The sequence below is a fragment of the Piliocolobus tephrosceles genome, unplaced genomic scaffold (assembly GCF_002776525.5).
Source record: "Piliocolobus tephrosceles isolate RC106 unplaced genomic scaffold, ASM277652v3 unscaffolded_20380, whole genome shotgun sequence".
Taxonomy (NCBI): domain Eukaryota; kingdom Metazoa; phylum Chordata; class Mammalia; order Primates; family Cercopithecidae; genus Piliocolobus; species Piliocolobus tephrosceles.
In genome coordinates this window covers 1-13,053 of record NW_022302511.1, presented here as the reverse complement: position 1 = coordinate 13,053, position 13,053 = coordinate 1, and the positions used below count along the sequence as shown (strand labels likewise).

The 13,053-nt window shown below is 56.3% G+C and overlaps 2 protein-coding genes across 4 annotated transcripts; one reads left to right on the top strand and one right to left on the bottom strand.

The window, feature by feature from the left end:
- Window positions 1–785: 785 nt before the first annotated feature.
- EMC10 (ER membrane protein complex subunit 10) lies at window positions 786–7,837 on the bottom strand. Of its 3 annotated transcripts, XM_023182276.3 has the most exons (8): window positions 7,564–7,837; window positions 6,222–6,294; window positions 5,162–5,271; window positions 4,014–4,118; window positions 3,463–3,644; window positions 3,244–3,337; window positions 2,245–2,331; window positions 786–2,034 (listed from the first exon to the last, which is right to left on the bottom strand). In XM_023182276.3, exons 1-7 carry the CDS (start codon window positions 7,675–7,677, stop codon window positions 2,245–2,247), a joined length of 765 nt encoding a protein of 254 aa, XP_023038044.1. In that variant the 5' UTR covers window positions 7,678–7,837; the 3' UTR covers window positions 786–2,034. The 3 variants fall into 3 exon arrangements, with proteins under 3 accessions (XP_023038044.1, XP_023038042.1, XP_023038043.1); XM_023182274.3 differs by lacking the exon at window positions 2,245–2,331; XM_023182275.3 differs by lacking the exons at window positions 786–2,034; window positions 2,245–2,331 and adding an exon at window positions 2,345–3,163.
- On the top strand, window positions 7,342–12,972 carry FAM71E1 (family with sequence similarity 71 member E1; the record flags this gene model as incomplete). Its single annotated transcript, XM_026450464.2, has 4 exons — window positions 7,342–8,064; window positions 8,261–8,361; window positions 8,733–8,863; window positions 12,651–12,972. Coding segments are annotated over exons 1-4 (624 nt in total), but the record flags the coding sequence as incomplete, so codon positions are not given.
- Between the last annotated feature and the right edge of the window lie 81 nt (window positions 12,973–13,053).

Sequence of the window (13,053 nt, the reverse complement as noted above, 5' to 3'; positions counted from 1 at the left end):
TGGCGGGCACCTGCAATCCCAGCTACTTGGGAGGCTGAGGCAGGAGAATCACTTAAACCCAGGAGGCGGAGGTTGCAGTGAGTTGAGATCATGCCATTGCACTCCAGCCTGGGTGACAGAGCGAGACTCTGTCTCAAAAAAACAAAACAAAACAAAAAAGCATTAGTAAAATACTTCAGGAATCATCTAGGAAGAGTAAAGCGGGATTCACAGGGAATGGAGACAGAAAAAGCGTAAGCTATCTCCTGCAGGTGGAGGAAGAAACAGAAGTCAGCAATGCTAAGACTATCTTCTTTATTAAAGCTACCAAAAATAGGCCAGGCGCAGTGGCTCACGCCTGTAATCCCAGCACTTTGGGAGGCCGAGGCAGGTGCATCACTTGAGTACTGCAGTTCAAGACCAGCGTAGGCAACATGGTGAAACCCCGTCTCTACAAAAAATACAAAAACTAGATGGGTGTGGTGGTGCACGCCTCTAATCCCAGCTACTCAGGAGGCTGAGGCGGGAGAATCGCTGAGCCTAGGAGGTGGAGATGACAGTGAGTCAAGGTATCACCACTGCACTCCAGCTTGGGTGACAGAGCAAGACCCTGTGTCAAAATCAAAAAGAAGTGACGAGAGGGAAGGCAACGTCCCACCATGCACCACCTCCTGGTCTTGACAGTCGACTCACGTGAACCCATCACTTGTTCATAAGCGCGTTTCCCATCTGCCATTGTAATTCCATTTTAGTCATGCGTCCCGAGATCATTCAAACCACAACCAGGAGAGACTGGATGACAGCATTCACTGGGGTGCTATTTATAACCACACAATGCAGGAGGCCAGCTGAGTGTCGATTTGGCGGCCAGTTTAATAAACTGCCACACGGCACAGCTGAGCTTCATACAGCCATGACGATGGGGACAGCCATTCCTTGGGTTTCTGAATAACGTATCAAGTGAGCAGTGAATTTCAGTCAAGCCTGTCTTGACTGTCTTGCCATCAGGACCGTCTTGCCAAAACAACAGTTGCTTTTGGCTGCTAGAAGCTGTAGCTTTTCGAAACGTTCACACATTTCAATGTATCGTCGATGTTTTTAAATAGACTTACAGAGAGGGCAGCGCACAGCAAAGGCCCACAGCCCCTTGTAGCAGCACCGCGGTCCAGGCAGGAGGCTGGGCGGCGGGGGGCGGTGGAGGGGGCTCTATTTACAGTGTCTGGCCTTTGACTCCACTAACTGTTGGTTTTGTTTTTTTTATCTTAAATCTTTTCCTTCAAGTCTGGAGGCCTGTGGAGGGCCTGTCACCCTAAAGGCAAGGATTTCTTGTCTGCACCAGGCAGACAAATGTCAAACCATGACCGCAGGGGCCGTGCTAGGAGCCAAGCCCAGAAGCCCCTGGCCATCCAGCCCCGGCTCTTTCATGCTTCTGTCCCTGATGAGGGGACCAAGGGTACCCTCAAGGAGACACAGAAGGGAGGCTGCATCCTAGTCCAGTGTCAAAGTGAGGGGGGCGCTGCAGAAGCCTGGATAGGACCACCTAACCCAGCCAGGGACAGGAGGGGGAGACCACCCGAAACAAAGGCACAGAGGCTGGAGAGAAGGTGGCATGTGCCCAGACTGCACGGGCTCAGCGTGGGGGGATGTGAGGTCAGAGCTGGCACAGTGGCCGGGATCTCGGGCTCTCTTCCATGGCCGGGGGGAAGCCCTTAGGGCTGCATGGGGCCATGGGGGAGGCGGGCGCAGGAGACACCAGCTCCCGTGCCAAAGGCCCCAATCCAGCCGCTCCGCTGCCAGCAAGAAGGCAGAGGACAAGGGGCCTCGTGAGACGGGGGGAAAGGAGGGACCAGCAAACCCTTCTTGGGATGGCTGAGGACACAGGGGACTCCAGCAGAAAGGAAGGCCCCTGGGTGTGCAGGACGGGAAGCTGACCAGCCTGGGCCCTCACCGGCCACTACCCCCACCACCGCCCCCACCCCCACCCCCACCCTGGCCCCCGGTGTCCGGCGCTCCTGACATCATGAGGAACAGGACGACGGGAATGATGTACATCCACTGCAGCCGGACGGAAGGATGGACAGACAGACACAGAAAGAGAGAGAGAGGGGAAGGAGGTGAGTGTGGGCATCGCCTGCCCAGGGTGGGGAAGGTGGGGCCCAGCATGAAGGGAGGCCGCGTAAGGGGAGGGCACCCAGGTCCCCTACGTCACTACAGGTCAGGGAGGGCCAGTGGGGCGCAGGGAGGGGCAGGGGTCTCGGTCCTCACTCAGGCCTCTTGCGGCGGTGGCGCGGGCCCTGGCGCAGCAGGACGCAGGGCTGTGAGCAACACGGCCCCCCCCAGGATGATGTGCCACTGGGGAGGGAGGGAGCGCAGGTCAGGGCCAGTGGGTAGCCGTGGGGCCCTAGGGCCAGCGGGGAGCGGGAGGGCGCTCGAGTGGGCAGCAGGGCAGGGCCCGGCAGGCAAGGGCTCAGCCTCTGGGCCTCAGTTTCCTGCAGCGCAGCTGTTGGACTACCCGGGCAGAGCGGGTGAGGCCCTCGGGTAGGGCGCTCAGCACGGCAGGGCTCAACCATCCCAGCCTCAGCATCCTCCCAGCCTCCCTCGGGCCACGCCGGCCTCCTCGCTGGCCTTGTCCTGCCTGGGGTCCTATGCCACAACTACCACCAGTCTCCACACTCGAGGGACCAGAGGCCTGGGTGGAAGCCACCTCCTCTGGCCGTCCCCAGCCTCCCCACCCCATGCCACAGCCTCCAAGCCCCCTGGACTCAGACCTGCTGCTGGCAGCACAGGCCCCTCCCTCCTCAGCTCCAGGAGGCCTCCGGGACACCCTGCTGCCCTCAATGCCCCTGCCTGGGCTACATCCCTCCCGGACCCTCTCCTCTCTCCTTCCTGTACATCCCCCTGGAGAATCTGCTCACCCCTCCTTTCTAAGCCTCCCTGGTTCCTTCGAAACCTCCACTGTTCCCTTCCTCTCCAGCCTCACGGCTCCAGCCCAGCTCATGCCGAGACCTTCCCCAGGACCCTGCGTCCTAGAGCTGGCCGGACCTCCCCTGACCACACCTCCGTACCCGCCTCCTGCAAACAAGCCTCAGTCCAGGTACCAGGACACACAGGAGGCCTGGAGAATGATGGGCCCCCACACAGGAGGCCTGGAGGATGAGGACAGGCCCGAACACCAGAGGGGAGTCTGAGTGGGAGCAGAGAGGGCCTAGTCAGGCGCCGGGACTGTCAGGAAGGGAATAGGGGAGGCGGGGGAGCCCCACTCACGTATTTGGCGAAGAAGGACTTCTGCTCCTGGGGGTTCTTGGCCTTCTGGGCCTGTTCCATCTCCAGGCGCTCGATGAAGGCCGCCGTCTCAGGGCTGGGGCGAGGGGAGAGAAGGAGAAGGGTGAGGCCCGGAGTCCAGGGACCCGGAGACCCTGAGGCCGCCAGGAAGGGCCGGGGCAGGTGGCAATGGCACCACGAAGGCTCTAGAAGCAGGCTCACCCTGGGGCTGTGGCAGGCGGCTGCAGCTGCACCGAGGTGTTGAACAGTTCCAGGTCCACATCCTCCACCTCATGGCCCCGGCAGCCCCCGGGGTGCGTCACCACCGACACGCCCACCACGTTGCCAGCCACGTCCACGTGCAGGGTCAGCTGGTCCGAGAGGTGGGACTCCACCAGGGAGCACTGTCGGGGGAGTGAAGTCAGCGGAGGTGGGGAGCCTGCTGCCTGGGCTCCACCCTAACCTCCCCCTACCCCCCACCACAGGATCCCCAGGGCATCTTTCAAAACCTTCCCATGGTTCCCTGTCACCCTCAGGCACAAGCCCAAGCTCAACCGCCACCGACCCTGGAGTCCTCACAATGCTGTCCCCACAAAAGCACCCGCTACCTGGACCGACCCCTCCAGACCAGGAGGCCTTGGAGGGCAAGGCCAGGTCTGAGTCTCCCAGGCCTCTGCGGGCTCCAGAAACACAGGGGTTCGAATGGTGGAAGCAGGACCAGGGTGGAGGGTAAGGACGAGGGAGAAAGGGGCTTGTCCTCGACACCAACTCACCGCAGGGACAAAGGAGGAGACGTAGCCACCAGCTTCCAGGCCATCCAGGGCCCCAGGTCGCCTTGGGACCCGGACCCGGTACAGGCCGTTCAGGGCTGCCACATCCTGGGGATGGGAGAAGAGGGTGCTGGTCAGAAGGATGGCGCCAGCCCTGGACAGGCTGTGATGCCCACCAGGCCTCCGCGAAGGCCCCTCTCCAGCCCCACCCGCCTCACAGCCCACACTCCCCAGGCTGGCCGACCTGAGTCTGCCCAGGACTCTTCCTGCTGGGGTGGCCTGGCTGGTGGGTGAGGCCAGGAGCAGCTGGGAATGCCCTACCTAGGGGAGAAGCCATCACAAGGTGCACAGAGCCCAGCCCAGCGATGGAGTGGGTCCTGAGGATGCCTTCCCTGTGCCTGGATCCAGCCGCACCTGGCATCCACCCCACGCCTGGATGCACCAGTTACACGCACAATAAATTCTGTTTGGGGGCAGCTGTGACAAGAGAATCATGTGGGCACCAAGCAGGAAGGCTGCTCAGGCAGACCTCGCCGCGTGGCCGCCAGAATCAAGCCTGCACTCCCAGCCTCCCTCACAGCTACATCTGGCCGATGGGTGGAAGTGGGCTGTGCCAGCTTTTGCAAGCTTTCTCTAAATGCTGCTGCTCTTTCTGCCCCTATTTCTCCCGCTCTATCCTGCCTGGAGCCCTGGGGCCTCTCTGCATGACACCTAGGGAGGACTGAGCCGGGCCCTGAGGCTGTCACAACAAGGGCGACAGAAGTGAGCTCCTGTCCAACCATGGCTGTTTTAAGGATCTCTTTCTCCTCACAAGCAAAGCTCATCTAAGTGGTCATGAAACAGCTCAGCTGAATCTGGAAGAGGAGAGGAGCCGACTGTGTGAAACCTGCAGGGGAAGGGGGTCTGCGGGCAGAGGGAGCAGTGTGGGCAGAGGCCATGAGGCAGGACATTGTGCCTGGCAGCGCCAAGACGAACTGCAATGCCGTTCCACCGGGGCAGTCATCCAGGACAGAGGCTGAGAGTGGCAGGAGGTGCTGGAAGCTCACCTGGGACTGGAGGGAAGGCTGCGGGGGACCAGCAGGGGGTGGCTGAAGAGACAGCTAGATACCCTCCATCCCCATCTACACCCAGCCCTGAGTGCCCCACCTCACCCGGAGTCGGCCCCGCTCCTCCTCGCTGAGCTGCCGCTGTGACAGGGACAAGGTACCATCCTGCTGGTTCCAAAGCAGCGAGCCCCGCTTCCGGAAGTTGGCACTGTCATCTGTGAGGAGCTCCGGCTCAGAGACGCCCCCCACCGCCCCCCACCCATCTTTCAACCCAGGCAGGGGCCAGGAGGTCCAGCTTCAAATTTTGGCCTGGCCTCCACCCGAGTGACCAGGTTCCCTCCCCATCTTGGCCCCCATTTTCCTATCTGCAAAGTGGGGACACCTCTACCATGTTCTACCTCACAAGGCAACCCATAGCAGATGCATGAACCCCACAGCTCCCAAATCCTGCCTCTGCCTCACCAGGTGACCCAGGGACAGCCATATAACCTAAGCCTCAGCTTCCCCAACTGCAAAATACGGAGGCTGTGGAGTTCAGGAATTCCCAACCACCTGGCTGTGTCAGAAGCAGGGGAGCTGTTCCCTGAGCAGATGCCAGGGTCTGCAGAGGGGCACCAGCTTCAGGGTTTGTGCCTCAGGTTCGGGGCCTCAGACTCCATTACTACACTCTGGGCAGCACTGACGTCCAGCTCTGGGAACCCGGACGCCTGCGTCATGGCAATTTCAGTTTGGCTTTGAAGCTGGCTCCTGCTCTGCCACTCACTCACTATGAGACCTTGTGTGGTGCCTACTCTGAGCCCATTTCCTCTTCTGGAAAAGGAGGCTGACACGAATACCTACCACCTCACATGGCTGCTGTGAGAACATTTGAGTTAATACTTGCAAAGCGTGCAACCACGAATGCTGGGCACGTGGCAACTGATCGGGAAAGTCGGCTCTGACATTATTACTGCTGTGCTGACCTTTTAAAAACTGAGATTTGTCTTACAGGCAAGGGGGCATTTAAAGACAGCATTTCTCTTCTTTCATGTCCCTCTTTCCCCCAACCTGGGGCAAATCTGTTAGTAAATGGATGTTAGTAAATGTCATACGACAGGAGGCACCCGGACTCCAAGTCTTGCCTTCTCAGGGCACCAATGTTAAGAGAGGATGTTGCCTGACTCACCGATCTCAAATGAGTGCTCCAGCAGCAGCCCCACCGTGCCGCAGGCCTCGCCCTCTCGGCCTTCCGCCCCGGCCTGCAGAGGACACAGAAGGCCCCAGGTGAGTACCATCCAAGTCCTCAGCATGGCAGTCACCCACAAAGCCCAGGACAGACAGATTGGGGTGGGCTGAGGGAGGAGCCTTATCTTCAGGTTAATCACTGCTGCTTGCCTCTATTTCACTGGAAACCACCCATTTCATGAATATTCATAATCTGAACTCCCTCACCCTCAGAAAACCAGATGCTACAAACATGCCTAACCTCACTGCCAAAGCAACTATCCCAAGGTCAATTTCAAGCCTTGCACCACAAATACTCATGAGTTAAATGACACCCTCCCTCTCCCAAGACTTCTTTTTCATGCTAATATCCAATGGCCTCCTTATCACCTGACAGCCCAAGAGCCAAGATGCAGCCTGAGTTCAGTCCCTATTAAGCACATTCAAGATTCATGCTTTCCTTTTCTCCAATCTCCAAACCTGCATATTCGTGCATATTCAGGAGGTAAAACTCCTCTCCACCTCCTCAAGATCCCCCTCCCACTCCTTATTTTCTTTTTCTGAGACAGGGTCTCGCTCAGTCGCCCAGGCTGGAGTGTAGTGGCGTGATCTCAGCTCACTACAACCTCTGCCTCCCGGGTTCAAGCGATTCTCCTGCCTCAGCCTCCCGGGTAGCTGGGATTACAGGCACCTGCCACCACACCCAGCTAATTTTTGCATTTTTAGTACAGACGGGGTTTCACCATATTGAGCCGGCTGGTCTTGAACTCCTGACTTCAAGTAGTCCGCTCACCTCGGCTTCCCAAAGTGCTGGGATTACAAGCATGAGCCACCGCGATCGGCCTAATTTTTTAATTAGTATTTTTTGTAGAGACAGGGCTCGCTATGTTGCCCAGGCTGGTCTTGAACTCCTGACCTCGAGCAATCCTCCCGCCTCGGCCTCCCTAAGCGTTGGGATGACAGAAGAGCTACCGCGCCCGGCTTCACCATGCCTCTTTCATTTTAACCGCCCCGACGTGATTCTCCAAGATTCCACACCCCCCCCCGCCCCGCCCTCCTCATACATATTCCCGAGCCAGAGCCTTTCCAACAGGTGCTCCTTGTTCTCCCTCCGAGTCGCTGCAACCCGGTGCACTGGCGAGGCCCCTCCTGCGCGTGCGTGACTGAGGCCCGGCTTTCCAGAGATCGCCCACCTCTTCCCTCTCAGCCCTGCGCAGCCTCCTTCCGTCTGTAAGTCACCTAAAGACCCAAGACCCGCGATATCCGTAGACCGCGCCCGCTATGCACAGCTAAAGAGCACTTACCCCTCGCGCAGCAGTCCCGGCCCGGCAGCCGCTGCCCCGGGCTCGACTGGGCGCTGCTACCGCCATCAGCAAGAGCAGGAGCAGCCGGGTCGCCCCAGCGCTCGTTGCCGCCATCTCGGCTCCTTCCCACCAGCGAAGGGTCGGCTGAGAGGCAGGAGCCGCGCAGCACGCCGGGAGAAACAGGCCGCATCGTGACGCGCGTGCGCCTGCGCTGGGTCCCAGCGCCTGCGCACTGGCGCCCGTCCGCTCCTGGGGCCTGACATCAGCAGGATGGAGCCGCCCCCTCCAGGGACGTCATCACAAACTGGGAGCCCGCTTCTGTGTGACGTCATAAAACCCTATCCGCATCATGATGTCACAATGCCCGTAGCCCAGCCCCTCATTTTCTCCCTCGGCTCCTTCCTCCGCTCTCGTCGGGCGGGGACATCGCGATGAGGCGGGATCGCGGCGCTAAGCCGGCCGTGGGTGGAGCTGGCGAGGTGGAACCAGGTGGGATGGCAGGTGAGAGATGGAGCCAGGCCTGGAGGGGTTGGACCTGGTGAGGGAACCAAGTAAAGGCTGGGGCCGGCAATTCGGGGACATCTGATACCCCGTCCTCTGCGCGGAGCTGTGCCGGGCCCTCCCATCTGGCAGCCAGACACAGCCTCCCGGGATCGACCCCCAGACTTCGTCCTGCTAAAATGCCTCCTGGTTCCAGCCTCTTCCACGGGCCGTCCCAGACGGCTCCAACGCTACCTCCAGAGCGGCGAATTCGACCAGTTGCGGGACTTCCCCATCTTTGAGAGCAACTTTGTGCAGGTAGGGAGCCCCAGAACCCCCTCATCCCAAGCCTCGGCCTGTCCCTCGATCTCCTCCTGACTTGGAAAGCCCCTGCTCCCCCATAACGTCCATCTCGTGGGATTCCCGACTCCCAACTCCTATATGACCTCTGACGCCCCATACCTCTAGTTCTTTAGATTCTTTGTGAACCTCTAACTCCGTTGCCTCAGTTTCCCTAACTTCACATCCATATTATTCTTGACCTTTAATTCCAAGATATCTGGCCCCCAGCCTGATTTTCAGCTCACCTGGTTCATGACCTTTCCCTTACCAAGATTCCTAGCCTCTGATCCCTCCCCAGTTCAGCCCCCACATCTATCCTGCCCCTAACCTCTGACCTCTGGCCCCAGGTGACTCGGTTGGGAGAAGTTGCCAACGAGGTCACCATGGGGGTGGCAGCCTCCAGTCCAGCCCTGGAGCTCCCGGATCTATTGCTTCTGGCTGGTCCTGACAAGGAGAATGGACGCCTGCAACTCTTCGGGTAACTGCCTCCACCTCAGCCGAGACCCCCTCCTCCCTCAGCTCCAGGCACCTGAGCCCCCAGCAATACCTCCCCTCACCCAGACCACCCCCAGGGCCAGGAGCTGGCGGTGCTACCAGCCCTCCCTGAGCTGCCGTCTACATGGGAGAAGGACAGAGCAGCCCTCAGGGGCCAGAAATCAGGGACTAGACAGACCTGAAGGGGACAGTCCTCAGCCATGCCCCAGCAGGGGTCAGGAAAATGACCATTTCCACAGGGCCTGCTCATGCCAGATGCCCCTGGGCCGTGCATGCCATCTCACCTCTGACCTCATATCTTCACATGGTGGGGTCCCTTAGCCCCGTCCTCCAAAGAGCTAAACTGAGGCTCAGAGAGCCGGGAACCATTTGCCCAGGGTCCCACTGTGGCTCCAGAGTGGGCCGGGATTGGAACGCCAAGCTTGTCATGATTGTGGATCTCATGGTTCTTGAGCCCTCCTGTGCCTCACTCCATACTCTCCTTTATGTTGTATTTTTTCATTGAAAAAGTAATGCAGACTGGGTGCGGTGGCCCACACCCAGTCTTTTGGAGGCCAAGGCAGGCAGATCACTTGAGGCCAGGAGTTTGAGACCAGCCTGGCCAACATACAAAATACAAAAAATTAGCCAGGTGTGGTGGCAGGCGCCGGTAATCCCAGCTACTTGGGAGGTTGAGGCAGGAGAATCACTTGAACCCGGGAGGTGGAGGTTGCAGTGAGCCAAGACCATGCCACTGCACTCCAACCTGGGTGACAGAGTGAGTAAGACTCTGTCTCAAAAGAAAAGAGAAGAAAAAAGAAAAGAAAAGAGAAAAAGAAAAGGTAATGCTAACATACGAGACAACAAGCACAAAATAGACAGCAGAGCTGTTCCCTTCTCTCACCCAAGGCTCCTGCTCCAACTCCAGCTACAAACACTGAAATGTTTATGTGCCCGTAGTACAGAAACATTCTGCCACTTTTTGTTGTTGTTGTTTTGAGACAGAGTCTCCAGGCTGGAGTGCAGTGGCACAACCTCAGCTCACTGCAATCTCTGCCTCCCGGGATCAAGTAGTTCTCCTGCCTCAGCCTCCCGAGTAGCTGGGATTACAGGCACCTGCCACCACACCCGGCTAATTTTTGTATTTTTAGTAGAGACAGGGTTTCACCATGTTGGCCAGTCTGGTCTCGAATTCCTGATCTCAGGTGATCTGCCTGCCTGGGCCTCCCAAAGTGCTGGGATTACAGGCATGAGCTACCATGCCTGTCCGGCTTTCACTTTTTTGACCATATCTCACAGTTCATGAAAGAGAGACGCCAGGTACGGTGGCTCACGCCTGTAATCCCAGCACTTTGGGAGGCTGAGGTGGGAGGATTACTTCAGGCTTGGAGTCCAAGACCAGCCTGGGCAACATAGCGAGACCCCCATCTCTACAGAAATCAAAATTACAAAGCTAGCCAGGTGTGGTGGCACACACATGTGGTCCTAGCTACTGGGGCTGAGCCAGGAGGATCACCTGAGCCTGGGAGTTCCAGGCTGCAGTGAACTGTGACCACACCACTGCACTCCAGCCTGGGCAATGAAGTGAGACCCATTCTCAAAGAAATAAAGGGAAGAAAGAAGAGAGAGAAAAGAAAGGGAAGAAAGTAAGGAGGGAGAAATAAAGGAAGGAGGAAAGGAAGGAAGGACAAACTCATTGTCTCACACATGCACACATGAAGGTCCACAGTTCTTTCTCTGCACTTCTGAAATCCAAAAGATTGCTTTTGTAATTTGGTAGCCAAATCAGATTTTGACCTGCATGTATTCAAGATTACTTACAGCCTTTATTAATACCCCCTAAGTTAAAAACCTTTCACAGAGCAGTATTCTGACGCCAGTACAGTACACTGAGATATTTTCTCTTCTACACTATGCATTTATTTTTGTTTATGTGTTGTAGAGATGGAATCTCACTATGTTGCCCAGGCTGGTCTTGAACTCCGGGCCTCAAGTGATCCTCCCACCTCAGCCTCCCAAAGCACTAGAATTACAGGCATAAACCATTGAGCCTGGCCTTTATTTATTCATTCATTCATTCATTCATTCATTCATTCATTCATCCATTCATTCATATTTAATTTTGAGACAGTGTCTCACTCTGTCATCCAGGCTGGAGTGATCACAGCTCTTTGCAGGCTCAAGCGATCCTCCCACCTCAGCTGCCTGACCCTGTCTTTTTTTGTAGAGACAGGGTCTCACCGTGCTGCCCAAGCTGGTCTCGAACTCCTGGGCTCAAGCAATCCTCCTCCCTTAACTTCCCAAAGTGCTGGGACTATATGTGTGACCCACCTTGCCCAGCCCCTTTTATTTTAAATGCTAACTGTATTTCACCAGTGATCTCATCACTCACTGAATCATGACCTGCAGTTGGAAGAACACCAATGATGATGCTGAGAGTGGCTTTGACCCTCTCATGAGCTCCTTTGGCACCCTAAAACCTCTTCCCAAATGAACATACCACTGAAGTGAGAACATTGAGCTTGCTCTGCAAATTTGGCCTCAGGACTCATCTCCTAGCCCCTCACTTCTGTCTAACCAACTTCAGCCCTGAGCTATTCTGGGGCAGTTTCTGACAGGTATATATACATATAGATACACAAATATATACATATATACATATATACACATATACATATATACACACATATACATATATACACATATACATACACACATACACATATAAATACATGTATACACACGTACATGTATACGCATATATACATACATTTACATATATGCATAATACATGTATACACACAGATGTATACATGTATACACAAATACGTACATACATATGTATATACACATATACTTATATACACAGAGACACATATACACATACATGCACATATATACATATATACACATATACACACGTATATATACACAGACATATATATGGATCCACCCTTTCTTTAAAAACAGCAGTGGAGGCTGGGTGTGGTGGCTCACACCTGTAATCCCAGCACTTTGGGAGGCCAAGGTGCGCAGATCACCTGATGCCAGGAGTTCGAGACCAGCCTGGCCAACATGGTGAGACCCCGTCTCTACAAAAATACAAAATTAACCAGACATGATGATGGCCACCTGTAGTCCCAGCTACTCGGGAGCTAGTCGGGAGGCTGAGGCAGGAGAATCACTTGAGCCTGGGAGTCGGAGGTTGATTTTTGTCCCTCAAATAGAAGAATAATAGCTGACATTTTTTTTTTTTTTTTTGAGACAATCTTGCACTGTTTCCTGGGCTGAAGTGTAATGGCACGATCTCGGCTCACTGCAACCTCTGCCTCCCAGATTCAAGCAATTCTCCTGCCTTAGCCTCCCGAGTACCTGGGATTATAGGCACCCACTACCACGCCCGGCTAATTTTTTGTATTTTTAGTAGAGATGGGGTTCCGCCATGTTGGCCAGGCTGGTCTCGAACTCCTGACCTCAGGTGATCCACCCGCCTCGGCCTCCCAAAGTGCTGGGATCACAGGCGTGAGCCACCACGCCCGGCCCCAGATGGAAATTTCAAGTAGGCAATTGTATATTTGAGTCTGGAGTTTAGGGGAGAGGATTAGTGGGAGACAAAAAGGAGACATGTGGCTGGAATAAAGTTGGGAATGGACTCAAATTCAAGAGGCAATGAAAGTGGAAAGGGATTCCTGGAGCAGAGGGAAGCGTGGCAAGGTGGGGACCCCTGACCCCGATGGTGCAGGAAGACCCAACAGGGTCAGAACCTGAGTCTGCCCCTTCCTCCCACCCAGGCTGTTCCCCTTGAAGTTCGTCCAGCTCTTTGTCCACGATGAAAGCCGGTGTCAGCTCGAGGTCAAGTTGAACACCAGCCGAACCTTCTACTTGCAACTGCGTGCCCCACTCGAGACCCGACACCGGGAGTTCGGCCAGTGGGTGCGGCTGCTGTACCGCCTGCGCTTCCTCTCCGCCTCCTCCGTGCCCTTCACGCAGGAGCACCAAGTGCTGGAGGATGAAGATGAGGAGGGCGATGACAATGAGGTCGAGGCCCAGAGGGAGTGGGAGGAGGTGAGGAGAGGGGGGAAGCACGGTGGGGCAGCAGAGGGCAGAGGGGAGGTGTCTGAGGACTTCCAGGTCTAACAGAGGAGAGGGGCTGGGGCCTGGACTCCTGGGTCTGAGGGCGGAGGGGCTGGGCCT